General features: G+C 37.0%; 1 protein-coding gene across 1 annotated transcript in view; it reads right to left on the bottom strand.

Moving 5' to 3' along the window:
• The window catches only part of LOC126368768 (thrombospondin type-1 domain-containing protein 7A-like), a 72267-nt gene extending 49348 nt beyond the window's left edge, over window positions 1-22919 (bottom strand). Inside the window, exons 1-2 of the mRNA XM_050012916.1 lie at window positions 22764-22919; window positions 1765-1860 (exon numbers count right to left, since the gene is read on the bottom strand). Of these exons, the coding sequence (XP_049868873.1) occupies window positions 1765-1855 (91 nt within the window). The 5' untranslated portion in view covers window positions 1856-1860; window positions 22764-22919. The remainder of the gene's footprint in view (window positions 1-1764; window positions 1861-22763) is intronic.
• Between the last annotated feature and the right edge of the window lie 772 nt (window positions 22920-23691).

Here is a 23691-nt window from a genome sequence, read left to right as displayed (position 1 = left end):
TGTGTCTATCGGACTTGGTGTCTGTACGTAACTAACAACAGATAACATAGTATCACGCTTAGGGAGACAAGTATACAAACAAACACTACAAGAAACAGCAAAATCTTTATCATCACTAATTTGCTCTTGTCGGTGTAAATATGATTTAATTAATATTGTTTGATTTCTAAATAGCTTACAAATTACGCTATAGTACGTTTATAGTAAGTGCTTTGACAAATTTCAGCTGTATTACACACAGAAAAGGTTTACCATTCAGTAAATTAAAAAAAAAAAACCGTTGCCACACGTCACGCAGTTCATTAATATCATGCCTACGAATGCAAATATTAAAAATTACCATGCGCAAAACCCTTTTTACAGTTATGTTTCAAGATATTATTCAGTATATTTAATGGAAAGAAAATGTTCTACACGAAATATAATATATTATATTGCTTTTGTAGTAATTTCATTACTGTTTATAGGCATGCTTGTTTTTTTTGGTAAGCAAATACTTTATAATTTTGAGTGCAACTACGTTGTGTTAGTTGATCTATCAAAATAAAAATGCGTTTGATTAAAATATATATATTTACTTTTTTGTGTTGATTACACATGTATGCACTTACATTTCAATCAACCTATTTCTTTAATATTCTCACTTACTTACTAATCATTCGTTTATGCATATCGCTTATAAAGTTATAGGAAACATATGTACAGTCAATAGGCAGACATAATAAGCAATTTCTTAGTGTAATGGCTGAAGGGCATTACAGTTTCGGGCAACATAATAATAAGGATATAATCTGAACGCAGATTAATGACCAACACGCTACGTCGGCGTAGAGATTGCTACGCTCTGCTACGGTGTTACGAACTGTCCTAGATGAGGTTGGGGTTGGATACGCTTTGGGGTTTATTGATTTTTTTATAGATATATTTCATTGATTACGCAAAAATAGTGCAGGGCAAGTTGTTATTTATCATGTGATTTCATTACTTCCACTACAGCACATTCAACACAGGTTATATTTTAGCAAAAGTTTATTAGTAACAAGTAGTAGATGTTTATGATGTTTTTCGTGGAGATCCTTGGGGGAGGCCCAGTAGTGGGCGTCGTACGGCTGATAATGAGGATGATGATGAGATGTTTATGAAACAATAGCGTCTATACCAGTAGCAGTCGGTGCCGACGTAGTAATTGAGCCCGGTTTATTGGGGAAACAATCCCGATCTAAGACTCACTTTATTTTTATAGCCGTTATTATTTTACTATCTCGCACCGTACACTCGTTTTACGATCTTTTTAATGTTTGCTCTGGTGCTAATAGAATTGTACATACTTACGAATTATATAGAATAGGTTATTTCGGTCCCGACTTCGGCTGGAAGGAGATCATGCCTATTTTCCATTAAAGTAGGTACAAACGACGGTATTTCACGTAAATACTACGATTATGACACACCACTTTGATATGTTAGTATTTTATTAATGAAAACGTTGTTTAAAATGGTTTAATAGTTCCAAAAATAGCCGCCTATAGAATATATCTTATATTAAATAAACATTTAACATACAATCCTACTTAATTTTTTAAGTGAAAAAATCTTTTGAAAACTAGCCAATATGTACTTTTATTTCATATTACAAAGTTGGTATTTATTCACGTGTATTCAGAAAGTTGTTAATGCAATTTGAAATAAATTTGTAATAAGTTATGTTAAAAAACCAGTTACATTATATGCGCGCTGTAAAAATTTAAATGAGAATGTACTCACCGGACACAGAGTTGAGTCCTTCAGGGTCGGAGAGCTCGTCTGCCGCCGCCAGGGTCGCCAGCGCCGCTAGCACCCACCACGCCCGCGCCATTTTGGCTGTAGACAAGACATAACAGTTTGTAATCTTCTAATAGACACTGTCGGTGTGTCTCATGAGGACAACTCGGTTTCAAGATACCAAAAGTCGCTAACAAAAAACTTAAAGATTTATGAGAAATCGTAAAATGTCACCTTACAACATTGTAGTTCAAAATTTAAAAGAATTATTTCAAAAGTGCACTTTCCAAGTTACGACGACCGATTTGTTCACAGTACTGCCGCATAACACGACTTGTAAAATGTTTTATCTTCTGCCCTACTTCTGTATAAGACATCAAACATACATATCTCTTAACGTTTTATCTTCCGAGTGAAAGCATAAAACTGACGATTTCCCTGAACCTACTTGTAGAGGGACAAAAGACGGACAGCGTCACAAAGCGCCCTTGTTCTGAACTACGGAGCGTGAACTTAAAGGGTTATAAAGCGAAGGATGTTACTCTGCCAACTGGCATGTAAACTGTCTACTACAGACTACATTGTTTCAAAAAAGAACAGTAATATGACCTACTTTAAATAAGAGGTGTATTGAAAGCAAAGCGTTGTCGGCGACATGAATTGTGAACTTATTGTAGGGAGCGCTGGTAATTTTAATAAAACCCCACACAAACAATTGAATGAACTGTATTACTTAGGATATTAATTAAATTACAAGATCCAAACATTGAGACGCGTTGGCTTGCTCGCGCTAGAGATGTGACTGACCATAAATGGTAGACTATTAGGTATGTCCCATACACTTATGTAACCGTAAGTGTATTGTGTATTACACATTAAATAAATTGATAGTGTAGTTATTAATTTTGCAAGATTTTGGTGTAAGAGTTCAAAAATAAACATAGGTTAAGTCACATATTTCTCTTTCAAGAGTTGTACCAAGTTCCGTAAGTGTTCACCCATAATGGACCATCTTAGAGTCCAAATAAGTAAGTAGGTAGTATGTGGAGGAAGCAAGATAAGTGTGTCAGGATCGAAATAAGTGGAATTCCATAGTTTCTGCTTACCCCGGAGAGAAATAGGCGTGAGTTTATGTATGTGTGTGTTAGAGCCTAAATGCAGAAATCGGAGCCCACTAACACAACCGTACGTAAGCGTTCAACTAACCTGTGTAATCTAGCCTAATCTTAATTGATCTGAAGTGGTCCATTTTTAACTTGAAGTACTGTAAAGACTTAGACGGTCCGTGACAGACAACCATCCTCGCTATATAGCTGTGTGTCACGCTGCAGCGGTGTGATAAAGAAATTCATTTTGAATTCGTGTTTTTACCATAGAATTTAAAAAATATATTTCCGAACGTGGTTTGTGCCAAACGACACACTTAGAAGGTTTTTGTATGTCGTATTACAAGTGGACTAATAAAATTAAATTCTTTGTTGCAAGTATGTAACTATGTTATTGTTCATTAAAGGACATAATCCTTCAGCTTGTTATTACGTACCTGAAATTACACAAGCAGCTGAATGAATTCTATGTTCTTTATTACCACTCTATCAAGGAAGTCAAAGTAAAGATCTTACATACTCAAAACTCTCACTTTAAAAAGGTATAATAAAAACTGCATCACATTTTAGTGTACAAGAGTGTCATATAACGTAGTAATATGTTCCCGTATTTCCTCCACGTAACGAGCGCGGTATCGACCTATCTCTCGTTAGCGGCTGCAACATTTCATTCGCGGAAATCGGAAAATGTATTCTGAAATATATATTATGTATCGTTGCATCGTGTGCGAGTTTGAATGTTATGTTTATTGATTGCGTTGCGAGAGTTGCAACCTTTTGCAGCGGTGCAATGGGTCTTTTCAAGTTTACTGACTTTCTAGTTAAGCCCTCTTTATTAAATAACATATCTGTCAAATTCAAACCTATAATATAAATAAAGAAGCAATATTTTCATCATTCTCCGTCAGTCTAAATAGCGTGTACCGCGTAGCGTCATCTACGATCGTAGCTATACGCTACGCACTACGCGTACCCGTTCATAACTTACAGGCTGTATAATGGTATATCTATCTTAGGATCGTACTCGAGGCAGGCAATTATCAAGGATTTGACAAGGGTCTACAGCCGATACTCCCGATTTATACGCTCGATATAATAACAGATAGATTGCTTATGGCGATCGATGTAATAGAATTAGTTACAAGAACTGATAACAGTTCTAGTATTAGTTAAAAGTCAATGAGATTATTAAGATTGGAATGCTCATAATAGGGATTGAAGTAAGTCAATGATCAGAAATACTTATTTTTGCACATATTAAGAATATTTAGATCGTTCGTTTTGGTTATATTCATCCGTACAGTAGACGATGACTTCACAAACCAATCTACTCGTGTCCGCTCGGCGTGGCATTCGGGGCAGCACTTCGTGGAAGTTAGATGAACATAACTGATCAAATTGGAAAATGTTATTATGTATTCGATTTAACTGGCTATTTCCAGGAATAGCGAACAGTGTTTCGACTAAACTTGCACAATTTCATTGTGGTCAGTATAACGTCCGTAGTATACAGGGTGTTAGTGACATCGTAACAAAAACTTTGAGGGGTGATTGAGGCCATGATTCTGAGATGATATCAAGTGGAATTTTCCGTCGCAAAAGTATGGAATTGAAAATAATTAAAAAAAACACAAACATTTTCAGGAATATTCAGACTGAAAATTCCACTTGATATCAACTTAGAATCATGGTCTGAACCATCCCCCTCAGTATTCGTTACGGTGTCACTAACACCCATACCTACTTGTATGGCTACTGTATGTACTTGTGTGGAGTGTAAGTGACATCGTAACGAATACTGAGGGGGATGATTCAGCTGATTATTCTGAGTTAATATCAAGTAGAATTTTCCTTCGCAAAAGTATAGAATTGAAAATAATAAAAAAAAAACATGAATTTTGCGACGAAAAATTCCACTTGATATTAACTCAGAATCATGGTCTGAATCATCCCCCTGAGTATTCGTTACGATGTTACTAACACCCTGTATAGTTTTACACGTGATTCGGGTATTACTAAACTAACAACACGCTACGATGGCCGTTTTGTCATCAGTAAAGTACATTCGCTCCATCAATATAGGTATAAATTATTACGAATTTTGATGCGCAGAATGAAGCACAATTTGCTCCTTTAACGTAGTTATTAATTAATACGAAATTTGATGAGTGGGAGAAATGTTAAAACAGACATCATAACGTACCTCTACGCATGACATAGTTAATTTGGTCTGAAAGGTAAATACATCATCATGTTAGAAATAACGCTATTACACGGTCGACTTTTGTGATATGTAATCTCTGTTAGGATATCTTGTAAGTACCTACTTATGTTTTTTCTTCTCAGTTACAATTCAATTTAATTAAGTAATGTTTTTTTTTTAATTTTCATTAAAATCAGTAGTAGGTTTAGTGATTCTGCCCGACTTCAACATAATTTTAATTTTGTTTACCAGTTGCAAAACTAGCTCTATCTTTTTCTTATAGGTAGGTAGGTAGTTATCGTAAGTAAAAGGCGACACTATTTTCAAAACGGTCACATTAAACAAAAAATAAGTTTTGTTCCCCAGAATCAGCGCCATTGTTTATTCATTCTTGTTTTAATGTCACCTTATTCGCTAGGAAAAAGATACATTTTCTTACTTCAATACACAGAGGTCGTTCAACTTTATATAGAAGACTCGAGAATGTACTCGTACGTCGGTATAAAGGCTCGGTAGGTAGCAGAATAGCCGAGTTTCTTGTTTGCACGATTTATAGATCCGGGAAACTTTTGTCCGAGACCTGTAGGGCATAGGTGCCAACCACGTATGCTTTGTTAGGGATTTGTTGTGAATGTTGTTTATGATCAACAGTATGCTGGCGCAATAGCCCTTCGCTCGCACTGCCAATATGAGTTTTTTGATACATGTCAGACATGAGGTTTTTAAATAATCCTCCTTCAGGTACCGTCGGTTAAGTACACAAGTTATGTAATCATTCTTACGATGTCTTATTCTATATCTTATTCTCATATTTCCTATAATGTAATTCTATTATTTACATTTGAGTACTAACCAGTTACGATTCGAATGCCGGTGGAGACATACCACAAAAATTACTTACCTTGTGATCCCTAGTTTGGTTAGAACATTACAGGCTGATCACCTGATTTTGCGATAGTAAGGAAGTGCTTCGGAAGGCACGTTAATCCGTTGGTCCAGGTTGCTATTAACTGATGTAAGTATGTAGTCGTTACATGAGCCATGTCAGGGGCCTTTGGCGGCTCAATAAACCCTGAGACCAGGGTTGGTAATCCTCGATAGAAGAAAAAGAAGTTACGATTTATGTATGTTTCTACTATTGGTACTCGATAGTAACTAAGTAAGTACCCATGTTTCTTAGTGTTGAATCCAATTACGTAGTTTCAAGCAACTTACGGGTTGCCATCTGCCAGTAGAGTCGACTGAGGTCCAGACCTTTTAGTTCGAGCAGCTTACGTTATAAAGTCAGTGCCAGTGTTTTTACTAGGGATTTACTCGAGTTCAAAGGCCAGATTAGGAAAGCAGTGCCGGCCAAGGTAAGTTAAGTTTTTATTGTAAAATGAGTGTATAAATATATTGAATCTTTTAAAAATACAATATACTAGTATCTTCTACACCATTTTTCACTTACGTGTAGGCATATAAATATTTAGTAATTCTCGCTTCCCAAACAAACATACAATTTGATCAAAATATAATCCTTCTTCTTCTGGCTCTGCCATATAATTTATTATCATTCGCCCTATAAATAACTATTGGGCCGGACAAAATGGCGGAGCGCTGAGGGCTCTCGCCCGTTTAACTAAGTTGTACACTTGAAACTTTAATCCAACTATATGTTATGTGAATTAAAATGAGATCGACGAAACACCATTAGCGAGAACAATCTACCACCCGTCGGGTTAAGCATAATTTGGCCAGAGTCCAGGGTTTTAATTAAACTGCAGTTAGACGAGATTGTCTGTTTCCTCCGCACACGTTCACATGCGGGTTATTAAAGCCGGTACTTACTACTTACTACTTCTCTGATGGAATAAAAAAAAACATAAGTAAAATGCATTCAGCTGCTTGTTGTCTCGGAGTTTACCGTCTAATCACGACCTATCAATATGGGCGCATGGTGACAAAGTTAGTAACATGCCGGGATGATAAAATAAAAATAGATAAGGAGTAACGAAGGTCAATCTGAAACATTCCTTGCAAATAACGGCCGTATTAACAATTTTAATTACACATTAAACAATCACGAGACAGATGCTACTACGAGAAAGTTTGGCCATTAATTTTGTCAACAATTAAGCTCTATTTATAAACACGACGCCATATTTCTGTCACGGTTGAAATTAAAACAAAAATTGGGTATTTGCTCAGCTAAGTGGCGAGTTGTATTTGGTGGAGACACTCTTTGTCTCGGAATGTTTGCTTTTAATTAAATTCTCTCACCAGCCTCCCCCCCCTCCAGAACTCCCATCCCCCCTGCGTGTCACGTTATGTCCCGTCTGGGAGCGGGACACACAGGAGAGGTCTGATTACGTGTAATTAGCGAAATGTCTGATTCGAATGATAGTAAAATATTTATGAACCAAATCTCACCTAATGTACTCATAGTAAGTAAATCCCACGGAATAGAACTTCTATATTTATTTGTGTTGTAAATACATAAATTAATTTAATTTCGTCGAATGTAGAGAAGCCAATGGCGCGAGGAATTGTGGCGTTGACAGCGGCTCCCCGAACGGCGATTCCCGCTACGGCGTCTCTTTACAGCGAGTGGCTTGAGGTCGCGCGATTTTTTGTATAGTCTATGATATGATATATAGTACCACTACCCGTCGGAGTCTTCTCCTAGATTTTCCGGATATCACATCGGAACACAATTATGTCGGTTTGCCGTCCTAGGTCTGCCAACCATTGCCCAATGGCTCAAATTAGCTTCCAAACGTTTTTTCGATTCTGCTCCGCACCACCCAAATCTCCTGGTAGTTGCGGCTTCCGAGTACATTCCGCTTAGGGACGGTACTGAAAAGTATCGGCGTCCGAAGGACGTAATATACGATCCCGACGACCCGATCACTCTAGCCATAGAGGCAGCCAATCAGCTCGCGACACCAAACACTTCAGGTCCCCGACACCGACCCCGCCGGCGTGGTCGACGATTTCCCTCATTCAGCGCTTATCGCTATCGACCCACTAGGGTCGATTAATTCTTTCAAATATTTTTCCTCTCAGACGACGCCCTGAGCCGAGGTTCGCGCCCAACTGGGCACCCTCAGGCCTGTTGTCTTAAAGGTTGTACCGGGTGAGAGCCTTCAGCGCTCCCCATTTGTCCGGCCAAGTAGTTAATGCCATCTGCGGCAAATCTACAATAAGTCACGTTAAAAAAAAAAGGTTTGCCGTCCCTGAATGGTATAACAGGTAGTTAGTGAGCCTATATTGACAGGATTTAATTTTTGACTTTGAAATAAGCGTCATTGTGGTTTCATGAAAGACGGATCGCTAATCGCTGCCTCGCTGGCATTTGCTCAGTAACCTCTAGACTAAAGATTACAGTAGGCCCGCGTCCCGCAAAGGGTGTGTCTCTGACGACTTATTATTTGTCTTCATCTTCAATTTGCGGCGAATGTACGTGCTAGAACATTTACATTTCATTAACTATACATAATGGAGGCAAGAGAACTAACTCATTCAAGTAACTTAATAAAGACTTGTCATCACCACAAAGGGAACATTTATGGAAGTTATTTGGCCGATGTTTTTGCTTTGTTGATGGTAGGTTTATAAATGCGAAGGAAATTATGTTTGTGATTTTGGAAAATTAGGGATAAGTACTTTATTTGTCACAATAATTAAACTTCTTTCAAAAAGAAATTTAATAAACCTAGAGTACAAGTCGATTAATATTGCTTTACTATATACAACTAAATTCCCTCAACCTACAAAGATGTATCATGTAGGTTGTAATACAAAACCTTCACACGCGTTGCCGTTGGTTTCAAATAGAACATCAAACGAGCGAATGTAACGTAATTAACTCTTTACTCGAGCATATCTATACAACATAGATATACAATTAAGTACGTGATAAAATGAGAATTTCTTGTTTTATTCCGATTTCCGATGAATACTATACAGGGTGTTAGTGACATCGTAACGAAAACTTTGAGTGATGATTCAGGCCATGATTCTGAGTTGATATCAAGTGGAATTTTCCGTCGCAAAAGGATGGAATGGAAAATAACTTAAAAAAAACACAAAAAAAACATGAATTTTCCGACAGGTAATTCCACTTAATATCAACTCAGAATCATGGTCTGAATCATCCCTCTCAGTATTCGTTACGGTGTCACTTGTATGGCTACCTGTATGTACTGGTACGGGGTGTAAGTGGCATCGTAACGAATACTGAGGGGGCTGATTTAGCTCATTATTCTGAGTTAATATCAAGTGGAATTTTCGATCGCAGAAGTATAGAGTTGAAAATAATTAAAAAAATAATAAAAAATACATGAATTTTGCGACGGAAAATTCCACTTGATTTTAACTCAGAATTATGGTCTGAATCATCCCCCTCCGTATTCGTTACGATGTTACTAACACCCTGTATACTTATAGCACAAAAGAATAAACTCATATCTAAGTACAAACGTAGAAATAGCCACATGTCGTCAGGAAAATTATCTCTAGGTCAGTAATTCACTCCTTTTACCCTATCTATTAAGTTCACTATTCTAGAGTAAGTTAAATGTAATAAGTACACATTATTAAGTAATTTAAAATCACTTCACCTTTGTCTGTAATAATCAGCAGTAAGGATCATTTTGCGTTATTATTTTTTCTTACACACCTATCGTAATAACGCATACTTACATTCAATTTCTTCGTAAGTACCTATACTTAGAAGATCAAGCATTCACAGTTCAATAATAAGCGACAACACAGGCTCACTTTCTTGATTTCTCAGACCCGCATCAATATCGTTGAATCGTGTTCAACACTGAATATAGATTTCAATAAAGCAGCTATTCAATACAAAATTTTAATATCCCACAATCAATATCGAAGGGGTGTATTCTGAAATGCGAGCGATAAGTGCGCTCCAAAGACTCGAGCGCTCCAAGCGAGCGAAACTCGGGATAATGAAGTCTGAAGTCGATGGCACTCGATTCCCTCCGATGCAGTGTTGGCGAAACAAAGCCTTCGGTAGTGGAACGAGAACGCGGCAAAGGGCTCGTAATTATGTTAGAATGTAATTGTGTTTGAGAATAAAACCCCGTTTCGAATTTAGAACCGTTTAAAACATTTTCTTTTGTTTATTTTTTAAATGGAATCCTGTTTTCATAGTTCTGCGCTCTGTATACTCGGGGTATCTAAAATTGTTTTTGAAAGAATGTTTTGAGAATTCAAAGTAAACAAGTTTGTAAAGAATTTTCTTATCTTTACTTTTCCTTTAATTACAATTGGAGCAAAAACTACCAAACTACGTCGGTAGAATCGTGCACCACATACATTACACGACAATGTATTCGTATAGGTACATTGTTGTGTAATGTACCTACCTAATTATGAATACGTTGTCGTTGTTTTAGTCGATACAAAGTCAATTTTGCACAAAGTTGTCAAAAGTTTCTGAATTCTTTAAAAATAAGTACTTGATGATTCCAAACCAAAGTTATTAAACGGAAAATTGCATTCTCACTCATAATTAAACAACCTCATTTTAGGAATGTTTTCGTTTACGTCTAGTCAAAAGAAAACATTGTTAAAATTCCCACTTTGAGCCAGCTGCTGGTGGCCGTCGGCGGCTTGTGTCGCGTGACCTCTTTATCTATTTAAACGCGCCAAAAGAATTACCGCAACGAACACAAACTAACTGGCTGGAAAAAGGTAAAGGAAACTGCCACTAGACAGAATATGGAATTTAATTTAAAATACTTGATGACTTGAGTTATTGCGGTAGGTACACTAATCCGTTATGCAGTCTGCAGTTAGGCGGTTTTTCGCATTTGTAATATTTTTCACTGTGATATCAGTATACTAAGATGTCATTGTTAAAAAGTGTCAATAAAACCATAGTGTGGTATCATTTCTTCAAACTGTAAACGGTTATCCTCTGACAGTTTGTCACTTCGATATTTCCTTTTACCTCGCTACGTGACATAGTCCGATGCAGACAATGCCCTGAGTCGAGCTATTGTTTGTAAACATATTCGAAAATTCTCTATAACGTGAAGTGTAATTGATGTTTTCGATAATAGTTACCTACTTATTACAACGGCTATAGGAGCGGCCAATAAAATAATTCAGCGATAAATATACCAACCAGGTATATAATACAGGTGTTGTTAATATTTAAAAACGCAGATTTCAATATGAAATAATTCATATACAACTAACCTAAAAAGTAACCTAGAAACTGTCAGTTTTATATTCCGGGTGCATTCATTCAAAATGGCCGCTACCGGACGGTAATAAAAGTGACAAGTCATTGTTACTAATCCAGAGTATTTGGCGCTCGTTGGATATTCGAAATTCAAATCCTCCGACTGGACGTCCATTGTGCGGTGTGCAACGACCTGTGTTCGTGGTGCAATAAATGGTCCGGAAGCATGTAGCCTACCGATTAGACAGGTGGAATATTTGGGCATGTACTGTTCATGTTGTGCTGATCATACATTAGTATGAATTCTCGCCCATTATATTAGAACCAATGCTCTATTTTTCCCTAAAAAGTAGCATGGAGATACACCGACAAGGGCGTGGCTCTTAAAAAAATTAGTGATGATGATGTTAGATTGCATAGACCATACCAACCATATTTATAAAAAAGAAAACGAAGCTGCTCTGACTAGGTATTCTAAGTATTACAGATTTTTTGTTTATAACACGCTAGTGTATCACGTTATAGGCAATTAATGTATATGTTATAGAATGAAGGAATAATTAGGTAAGTAAGTGAGATTACATGAGCGATAAGCTAGTAACCTATTCTCATTATGATTCTTCATACGTATGGTATGCATCTTAGGAGTCAAATATAAAGTGTTATTACAAGTTAACTTGTAGCGACCTCTAGTGTGGCTGCAAATGTTTCGACGAAATATGATTACGTCCGTGATTTATGTAGGTAGATACGTTAGATAGGAAAACAAAAAAGAATATTGAGATGAATGTCCCAATAATAGCGGCCAGTTTGCAATAGCTGCCTGTAGCCCTCTAACAGATGTAGATAGGATACTTGCAGTGACGGCGAGTGGCCGCAATCCTCCGGACAATACTGGAACAACTGACAGTGCGGTTGACAATCCTGTTTCGGTCAGCCCATCGAGAGGTATTCCGAAGTACTTAACTATTGGGTTTGCCTTTTAGGGGTTTTAGTTTTACAGTAATAGCACCCTCTTGTCGAAAAATTCGTTCAAATTCTTTTTTAAAAATAACATAACATCATCATCATCAGCCCATTAACGTCCCCACTGCTGGGGCACGGGCCTTCCCTATGGATGGATAGGGAGATCGGGCCTTAAACCATCACGCGAGCCCAGTGCGGATTGATGGTTATTAACGACTGCTAATGCAGCCGGGACCAACGGCTTAACGTGCCTTCCGAAGCACGGAGGAGCTCGAGATGAAAACTTTTTTTTTTGTGGTCACCCATCCTACGACCGGCCTTTGCGAAAGTTGCTTAACTTCAACAATCGCAGACCGAGCGCGTTAACCGCTGCGCCACCAAGCTCCTCAACATAACATAAACAGCCATAAATACGACCCACTGCTGGGCAGTGCTTCCCCTCAATCAATCGGAGGGGGGTATGGAGCAACCACGCTGCTCTACTGCGGGTTGGTGGAACTGTTGCAACAGCTTAACGTGCCTTCCGAAGCACGGAATCATCTTACTTTTTCGGACATGATTGTCCGGTGATTCAGAATGGTGAATGTGCCTAGATATTGCAGGCCTGAATCAAACAAATGATAGTCTCAAAAAGTGATTTTGACAATGTTCCCAACCCAACAACAACGCTCTAACCACTAGACCAAGGAGGCTGTTAAAATAAACCTAGTTTTATTAGAGGTTTGTAAAAATTCTAAGTTAAGAATGGTGGCGATTCGGGCAAACACCAGCTTAATTTTAATTTAATTTAATAGGAGTATCACTAGTACTAGTACTTATCTCTTTCTTATACCTTTTGTAAGCGAAGGAGCTGTCAAAATAATATTAATTAAGATTATGGCCGCCAGAATTAGCATTTTTTTTTCTAAACACCAAAATGATGTTGATAGGTAAGTATTTTTTGGATTACTTTTTAATAATTATACATTAGGACAATATAACATGTCAAATATCGAGCGTAAAAAATAGACTTTATTTCTTTTTAACAACAATACAATAAGCAATGGATCCCTGAAAATGATAGGTAAGTACGAAAATAGCCATAGACAAATCGTCTCCATTCATCACAGCCTAAGTGCCCTAAAAATAAAAGAAGGCGTTTTCCACCCCCACGAAAAACACCCTCAGGCATCCGTAAATATTGTTACAAGAATATTTCATTTAAAAACCCTCCGGTTTTTAATAACGCAATGTGATGTGATACTCGATATTGGATTCTAGGATATCATATTTTATGATGAAGCTGAAAACATGTCTTTGATGAAACATACTTATGAAGTTTCGAAATTATTGTAGAGAAATATTTAATTTAAGCTTTGTTGCTGGATATTGAGGATTTGTGTATATTATATTACTTATAAAGGTGCTGAAAGACTTGAGCATTCATTTGTAACAGAACATCGAGCATTCGCCGTTTTTATATTTGTCGAACTGAACAACGAGCCGAGCCAAGCATAGAGCCAAGCATAGAGCCAAGCATTGCTATGAACGTTTTCATGAGCAAGAACGCTCGATAGATGCTCGCTAAAATGTTCTAGTATTTTTCTCGTATTGTAACATTCGCACAAATGCCCATTACAAGTGAATGCTCAAGTTTATCAGCACCTTTATGTACACATTTCACGACAATTTGAACATATCTTGCACCTAATTTGTTATGCAGTATTTATTATTCTATTAGATATTTCGAGCGCAGGGTTTCTATTTGGTGCTAATTTTGTTATGAATAATTGGAAAAATCTTCGTTATTACGAGTAAAACAAGAGCTCGATAACTAACGAAATAAAATCTATACGTAATTAATTTGTGTTCGTCGTTTCAATACAAACTGGGGTGGGTGGTGGAGGGAGGCAGACAGGCAATAATTTGATTTCTCTTTGGCGTCTAATTGGCTAACGTTCGTGGACGCTTGTGACCATTATACTCACGAACTTGCGAATTTGTGGCCAACACCTATGTACCTAATTTCTATAGTGAGTGGGATTGTTAAGATTAAACTAAAATAAAATGGAATTTGTCGTTGCGTCGTCGCCACGGAGGGGTATCTGGCGGTCAACATAACATAAAATAAGCTCGCGACTATATCCCAATGGGGTGGTCAGGCATTTCCATCCATTAGAAAATGAACTATGCCTCACCGAGCTTACTGTTGGACCAACGTGATAGGTGGATAAAATGTTCTCGGATGATGGTCTAACAGAGATAAAAAATACTTTACTGCACACGCAGGAAATACAAAATAGAAGAGAAAACCTTAACAAACATAAAAAAGGAAAATGAACGATTTTAAATTAAGTTTTTGACTTTGAGTGACTAGATACCAGGCAGACCTCGACCAACAAACAAGAGTGCATATTGAGTTTCTTATGTCACCGCCTCATGACAGCCAGCCATAGCAAGGGCGAGAATGGAACTATTGTATCCAGACACGACAAGAAAAGAAACACAAACGCGGTTGCACATTGTAAATATTAAAACGCTCACCACTTTCCTTACCGTCTACTTCAGTGGTATATACTTACCTATGTTGCCCGAGATGCCTTTTGTTGGAACGTTGCCATTCTTATTATCTGCACGGATGCTATTTGCTGATGCATCTCATTTGAGTTTTGTAGAGCAACGATATATAAGAGTTACCGTCAGCCCAAACATTATATATAAGTATGGAAATTAATTTGAAATATATACCTAGCGAAAATTGCAACAAACAACTAATATTTAATTTCTTACTTTTAGTAGGTGCTGGTCTCATGTTTGGATCATAAATGGTTATCACATGCTCTGCGGTGAAGGAAAAAAACCGTGAGGAAACCCACATTCCCGAGAAATGCATTTTCGGAGGTAAGTGACCTAACCTGTATTGGGTTGGTTTGCCCCTCGCGGGTTAGAAGGTCAGACAAGTCTACCACTCTGCTAGTCCTTAACATAAGAATGCATTAATAATAACAGCCTATAAAATATCTCACTGTTGGGCATTGATCGAGGGTAAGGAGCATAGGTACTCCACCCCATTATTTCGCTGCGAGTTGAAACAGAAACATCCAGACCTTTGTTTCCTAATTGATCCGACTCGAAATCGAATTCTGACCTTTGTTTTGATGATCTACAAGTACATTTTATTCTACCAAATAAGCAAAAAAGTAAGATCTACGAAAAAGTTTCCGTTGCTAACTCTACATATTCCCTCTCATGGGAACGGATCGGGTTCGTTTGTTTTTATTTATTTTCTGGTGCCAATACTTTTTATTTCGACAACACAGAGTAGCTTAATGATGAGGGACAGAACCACCCCGGTTCGTCTAGATACTTTTTCTTTTCATATATTAGTCTGTGCTCGCTCTTCAATCATTCATTCTGTCTCAGTGAGGTGGATATATAATGTACTTACTAACGATTTTACTCCCTTACTCGTAAAGTTAGTTACCTTTTTAATCAGATCTTTTCGACACTGAACCAGACTTCGGGTGCGATTTTATTTCGGTTTAAGTTAAGAAACATATGTTCGTGGTGGAGATATTTTTATTTCATTTATTTTGCGATACAGAGGTACTCTACAAGAGAAAGATTAAATAATCTTGACTCCTTAAAATACTTTATTTAGTGCACTTTGATTTTCCAAAGAAAAACGAGTCAAAGAATGTTTTTAATTTAGCAGAGAGGTCAAGCGGTAGTGGAATAAAGCATTCAAGACTGGGAATGGCAAAGAGCTCTCAACTCGCAATGCGCTTACTTTGGTGTTCAACGGCACGACCCCCATTCCATATTCAAGTTTTTTTTTTATAATGCTGACTAAGATTAGTCTGAAGTTTTTTTGACATGATTTAGTTATTTTATTTTTGCCTCGGAAGGCAATTATTACGCCAGACATGTCTGAAGGATTAGCGGATATATGGAAGAAAAAAAAACAATAGACTCTTTTCAGATTACACGATATTGTGTACTCGTATTCGACCAACTAAATATGACATGTGTAAAATGATAAACAATATTATCGTAAAACAGTAGATCGTGCAAAAACCGATGCTGACGACGTTTTGAACAGTAAATAAGTCCCACTGTTGCGCATGGATGTTATACGCGTAAGTAAATGTGAATTTGTATACATGTGCTGCTGCACCGCGAGTTGCTGTAGTCAAACATCGGGATTAGACTAAGTTGTACCTAGACAGGTTAAATTGACCTTTATCGATTCTATTCTATACAGCCTGGAAGGGATAAAGATAAGAGGAAAAGAAATACAGGCAGTAAACGCGTCGATAGTCAAGCAAGCCGTAGTGAATGGGCACTGCAAATGACTGCATTGAGAGCACTCTATCGCACCGTACAATGAGTGCTTACGGGCCCAGCTGAACGGTGAACGTTGCTCTGATTGCTCTCACAAGGGCATACAAAACTTGAAAGAATTCTGGCATTTACTTATTTTTGATTTTGTGAAACAGTTGGCAATTTTGGCATAGAAATCTGCTGTACACTAAAACAGAAATTATGTGTATCAAAATTACCAAAAAACTTATAAAAATATTGATTGAAGTTTATATATGTTTTAAATATATCACTAAACTATAGCCAATAAGTTTGGGGCACTAATGATCTTACAAAGATCGTTTAAAAATTAAATATTATATAAAATTTATGTTTATAACTCCTAGTATGACCGCATCCTCCTTTTCATTATTGAAGAAAGAATCCCGGTGGGGACAAATCTCTTTGTGATCCCTACTTTGGTTAGGACATTGTAGGCTGATCACCTGATTGTCCAGAAATAAGATGATCCGTGCTTCGCAAGGCACGTTAAGCTGTTGGTCCCGGTTACTACTTACTGATAAGTACGTAGTCGTTACTTGAGTCACGTCAGGGGCCTTTGGCAGCTCAATAATAACCCTGACACCAGGGTTGATGAGATTGCTCATCCACCAACCCGCACGATAGAAGAAGAAAATTGAAGAAAGAAGCATTTGCAAACGAAGTAACATTCCTAAAGTACTTTCTTACTAATGAATAGAAGATAGGAAGTCTTCCCATCAATATTTCCGAGACAATAAAATTGAAAAACGAAATCACAACATAAAGAGACCCGACTAAGTTTTGCGCGATAACATCGTTGCGTCCTTTCATAAGTTGGTCGGAGTTCCATTCCTTCACTTTTCCATTAGCTGATGGAATAAGCGAGAGTAAAACCTTTCAGTGGCGTGTACTAGGGAGGGCGTTTTTGTCAAACCGATGTCCCTGAACACAAAAGTCATCTTCTTCTTATCGTGTGGGTTATGAGATGGATTACCAACCTATCAATCCTGGTGTCACAGTTATTATTGAGCCGCCAAAGGCCCCTGACATGGCTCATGTAACGATTACATACTACATCAGTAAGTAGTAACCGGGACCAACGGCTTAACGTGCCTTCCGAAGTACGGATCATCTTACTGTTGGACAATCAGGTGGTCAGCCTGTAACATCCAAACGAAACTAGGGATCACAAAGTGATTTTCGTGATATGTCCCCACCGGGATTCGAACCCGGGGCTTCCGTACCCTGAGCCCAACGCTCACATACTGAACCACAGAGGCCGCTTCTACACAGATGCATGGGCCGATGTCTTGAATTAGGACGTTCGTTATGGGATCTGTTAAGTTCAGTTCACGATAGAGGGGATAAGTTATTTTTTGGTGCTTGTGTTCCACAAATATGGCTTTAAACGTTTAAAGAAAATAAGGCTAAAGTGCTTTTCTTTCGGACAAGGCCGCACGTTAATAACATACCAACGCACATGGAAAATCATTACCATCTATCTGGGGCAGTCGGGTAAATACCAATCGACAATATACTTTCACGACTGCGATATAAAAGGAGGTCCTAATAGTAAATATTTAGGGCAAACGTTCACGTCATGGACCACTAATGTAAAGTAATTGTGAGCACACAGCAGCCATTACGTAGTAAGTGAATTAGCTGTGCCATAGGAGGAGACGGCGGTGTAGCCCTACGATGTTAATAAATTAAATTCAGGTTTGTTTTTCTTAGTGATCGATGCAACGTTTAATATTATATTTTAGCAATTACCTACCTTCACCTTGCATATTTTATAGGGTCCTTTTAACTAAACTAAGTTTTTTGACGGCACCATAGTTTTTACTACTTACTTCCAACTCGAAGAAAAAACCAGGCCAATTACAGTCTAGGTCACATTCCTATGAAAGTAGTTATAGGCGTGTATTGATAACACGCTTCTAATTACTTTCGTAGTGTTATGGTCCATAAGTACCTACTTATTTGCATGAATTTGAAATAAATTCAAACTCAGTGACATGGGCATTTGAGCAAGTAAACTTTGATTACTTAAATTAAAAAAGTTGTGCGTTCTGATTGCTGTACCATACGGTATATGTCTGCAAAGATCTGTTTTAATTATTTGAACTTTCGGAAACATCTGCTAAAAGCCATATCACAGGCGTGTATGTAATCTCGTATCGCACATATAGGTACACGAACGAAAACCACAGAAACGAAAAACGGTTAAAAAATGTACATACATAGTACCTTTGAATTATTGATTATCTCATTAACTTCAATGTAAACATAACAAGCAAATTATGAAATGGTATTGATTTTATCGGTTACACAAACAAAGACCCATTTATTGGCACATGTTTTATTGTGTAACGAACCCTTCGGAATCAGATCGTGTTTGGAAAACAAATTGCTTTTTCTAAACAAAATTGGTTTTTCGTTAAAATCACAAAGATACAGCGAACGCCTTTTAAGAGTACAGGATTTAAGCAGCTTCAGAAATACAAACACGCGTAGGTACCTATATAAGTACTTAGAAAAATAGAGATCATCACTATAGGGGTGAAAAGCTGCGCGCATCAAATGTGTCTCTATGCTGTAGATATTTGGACTATAATATACATATTATATAATATACCGGCAGGTATATAATGTCTATGAGATATTGTTTGTTTTCATTTTGAAGTATAAAAGTATGGGGTTGTTTAGAGAGCGCACTGAGCTTGCTGATGGATATACATATACTGCTCTGTACGTAAAGGTGTGTGTGTTATAAATTATGTGCGTCCTTTCCATACTAACAAATTAAACTGATAGTCAGTCACTTCTCTGGCTTCAATTTAATTTTGTTATCCCTTTCGCTCAAAGCCCTGGTGAATACAAATAGACAACACGCAGACTGCTGCTTTAAGAAAAGCAATATACCTACTGGTAGGTTGATTACGTCAACGCAACAACCCTCGTAAAAGGCTATGAAATATTGTCTTGTCGCCGGTTAAGTGTTTGGATTTCAAAATATCAGGATTCTAGCACATAATAACGGGTTCTTACCGCGTTTAAATGGGGATATGAGACTCCCGATATCACGGGATGACTGTCAGTCATCCCGTGATCATGGCACTTGCAACAGTGTCGAAATATCGGGAGTCTCATATCCCCATTTAAACGCAGTAAGAACCCGTTATTATGTGCTTTAATTATGATAATAACCGCGTAAACTTCAAACAATGTATATCAGGATTCTATTATTGGCAAAGTAAGTACTAAAAAGATATTAAGATTAACAGATTACCAGCTTATAACTTATATACTGAGGCATTCCATCATGCTGAGCAGGATGCTCTTCGAGATGATAAGCAACTGAGGGCATTCTACGTATATTCTTTATTTCCAATGCAAAAGCAAATACAATGTTCAATCGTTCAAGTAAAGGTTCGAATCATTTGTTTTAAATAAAACACCCACACCAATCCATCACACTCCAGTCCACTTATCTGTTTACTATTATAATTGGTTGATTGCTCACTTGCTGAAGATAATGATGGCGTGAACGAGGATCATCAATGATGCATGGCGCCCATTATACTTGATAGTTGTTGACCAAACAATGACTATGATTACCGTTGATTATTTGTCACTTATAGTAGCTCTGTATGTGAAGTGTTTGATGATATTGCTGATTAGATTTGTATATTTACGTAACTTAATATTATTATCAATTATCAAAAAACATAAACATATTGACTGTCTACTAAAGTATCCTTGTTCCTTAACCACTTCCCAGCGTTCTAAATAAAAAATATGGAAATTATTACAATAAATTTAAATTGTTCAAGCTACTTCGTGTGTAAGTATGCGAGTGTGTGAGGGTGTGTATATGCGTGTGAGTGTATTTGTGTGCACGTATGAATGTGTTTGTGTGTAGGTGTTTCTTTTAAATTCACCTATTTTGTTTTCGCCTCTCTCAACATTTTAAAGTCCGCTATTATTTACTTAAGTAAATAATGCAGTCGTTACATGAGCCATGTCCAGGGTTGATAAAGCCAGTTGATCTCATAACCCACACGGGAGAAGATCAAAGTTTTTAGCGTTTCCCTAAAACATCCTCAATTTATCAGGGTATTTTCATCCATTTCCCTCATAACTCGTGAAATTAGACCGATTTATCCTTCATTAAGCAACCCAATTTTATATAAGTAACGGATATAATTGTTAACGTTTTGAATAACCTCCAGTTCTGTTGTAATGACTTGTCCCTTGAAACCCTTCGTTACGTTTGACGGGTTAAATTTTGCGTAGTCCAGTCAACAGATCGACTTTCTCTTCCGCAATGTTCATCATATCATGATGGAAACGAAATTATATACGTATATATTGATTGAGGGGAGGCCTGTGCCCAGCAGTGGGACGTATATAGGCTGTTTATGTTATACATCAAAAGTCAATTATTGATAATGTGATATGGGTATGTTACTTTTTATTTTAAATACAAATACCTGCGACTAACAATAGCAGCGACGTTCACCTAAGTACTACATGAACTCACGACTCTGCCTATTCCCAATTGGGCTGGTCAGAGGTACATCCTTCAGAAGATGACGTTTTACGGTACACCCACGCTTCACCGATCATTCTATTACAGTGTTGGTGGTGAGTGAACTTTAGAAGAAGTAAAGAATCCTCCAATAAGCGAACTGAAATTGTAATTCGAAAATGGTATGCAACGTTAAATCAAAGAAAGAGTTCAGCAAAGTCTATTAAAATTTGTAAATGGAATTCCGATAATTCGCAGCCGCGGCCGCTGATTGGGTGCGCAGGCTCATTACGACGGCACTCGATTGGTTCCTTCGATTAACCGCCAATGCTTTGTCGAGTTAACGACCCGGCAGCTCTCAAGATGGCATTCCATCGAGGAATTAAAGACCGATTGATTAAAGGGTATAGACTAATTCTATTTGGGTAAGTACTACAGCTTCATCTTTTCAGCCGACTTTCATAATTCCTCAGTCAATTAACCGCCTAGCCATTTGATTGAATCGTCCTAAGTGAGTGGAACCTATTTCGAAAAGGATATCTACGTCTCTGAAACTCCTAGCAAAAATTGCTATAAGTATTATTAATTAAATGTTGAAAAGAAAAAAATGAAAAACGGCTTCTCTGTTGGACGATCTATACGGTGGTGTTTAATTTAACATCTTAATTTTTCACTTTGAATGTCTCAGGACCTCTTACTGATGATTCATATTTCGTAACGTAAGTACTTAAAGCAATGCAACTTTGTAAAAAATGTTCCATATCCCCTTTGTTTTTATAATATGCCATAAATTATTATGTATTCGGAAAGTTTATGTCCGGGAATGGAGCTATACAAGTTATTTAGTAGATAATGATTGAACTGAGAAAGTAATAAGTACATTTAATATCAATAATTTGTAATAGAAAATTAAAAGCGAATCGAAAGCAATTGCAATAAAAAATATTATATAAACTACTTACTTAGAACGTATGTATGAAAGTAAAGATAAGGAGAAATGATTGCATTTTCCTACAGTTGTAATTGTTACTGATAACGGCCGTGTGTATATGATTTGACTATAACTATTACTAAAATCAATAACAAAACTATATATTTTTCACTATTCTTCTTTCAATTTTTTTGGCGTAGACATGCTACACGCGTAGCACTTCGTAGCGCATCCCACTATACCACAAAATTCCGTAGTAAAATGTTCCAGATATTTTACCACTCATATTTAACCTAATTTATTTGATAATAATCGTAGTTTGAGTTAATATTTATACTTTTTTGAAAATACATAGTTTTTTTTTATAATTTAGTAATATTATCTAACATTATGTTTTTGGGAAAATATGATCTTCGTAGCATTAATTAATGTTATGTTACGTAAAGAACCTTAAATGTCCTGCAACAAGAAAAAGAACAAAAATAATTGAAAGCTACACAATATGTTTTCTTTGGACCTGGAGTTGATTGTTACAATTTTTTACACAAGTAAATGCAAAATATCGTCTTTGTAAACTTGAAACTACGCATAGTTACAAATATAGTTATCTACGCATTAAGCTCTGAAGATTTATTTACTTAAAAAAAATAACCAACACAACCTCACAATACCGTTTACAAAGACACATAACCTTATTTCGCTTGCGTTTCGACTGTGTAAAATATTATAATTTATCTTACCTTCTGTTGACCCCTTTAAACACCTTCGGCCATTACACTTTAAAAAAGAAGAAACAAGTAATAACTTGAATTTAGAATGTTCGAATGTATTGTCAAGTGGAATAGATTTTGAATGAGAAGACGTTGAGTTAGGAGTAGAGGCGGGCGAATCGGATCGCGGCGCGCGGGGCACTGACCAGCGCTGCGCCGCGCCGCCCTCCACTCAAAGAATACGCGAAACCTGAACGATTTAATACTAAAGACGGTAGAGTAGGCAGAATATTTATGATACAACATCGAGGTAGACACAAAAAGAAGATGCCATTTGCGGCAAATCTACAATATATCACGTCAAGAAAAATGAATGAAAATATTATTTTGTTTACTTACTGAATACCTCAAATGTTATTTTCCATAAATAAATAAAGCACACAACTGACTCCTACAATCCTTGTTGGGGTCGGCAGAGCAACAAATCATCAGCAAAAACTAGCAGCCACACTTGATATTGAATTCATTAAGGATTTAATCGACTTTTACGATATAGGTACCCGGCATAGCAAGAACCTGGACGCAATGCTTTCCTTTTCAGTTTAGCAGAGGAGGAAATCTTTTTATGTACTTAAGTAATATACATTTTATAACGTCATTAGTAAGTACACCTGCATAACATAAAAAAATATTCATATCGTCACTGAAAAGGCAAAATTACGTAAGCGTACGAAATTATTAAGCGCCACAATGCCATTTCAATAAAAAGCCGTTTAAAGTATTTTATTCGTTTTTTATCATAACTTTTTACCCATTTATCCAATTTTGATGACGTCAACGTAAGTTTACATTGTTTTTTCAATTTCTATGTCTAGCAATAGATATCATAAGATGGACTACTATTTTAGGTTATTTTGGCGCTTATGTAATTTTGCCTTTCCAGTGACGATATGTTCAA

Source organism: Pectinophora gossypiella, chromosome 8 (genome assembly GCF_024362695.1).
Source record: "Pectinophora gossypiella chromosome 8, ilPecGoss1.1, whole genome shotgun sequence".
Taxonomy (NCBI): Eukaryota; Metazoa; Arthropoda; class Insecta; order Lepidoptera; family Gelechiidae; genus Pectinophora; species Pectinophora gossypiella.
The sequence above is the reverse complement of the archived record's forward strand: the minus strand, read 5'-3'. Positions and strand labels throughout refer to the sequence as shown.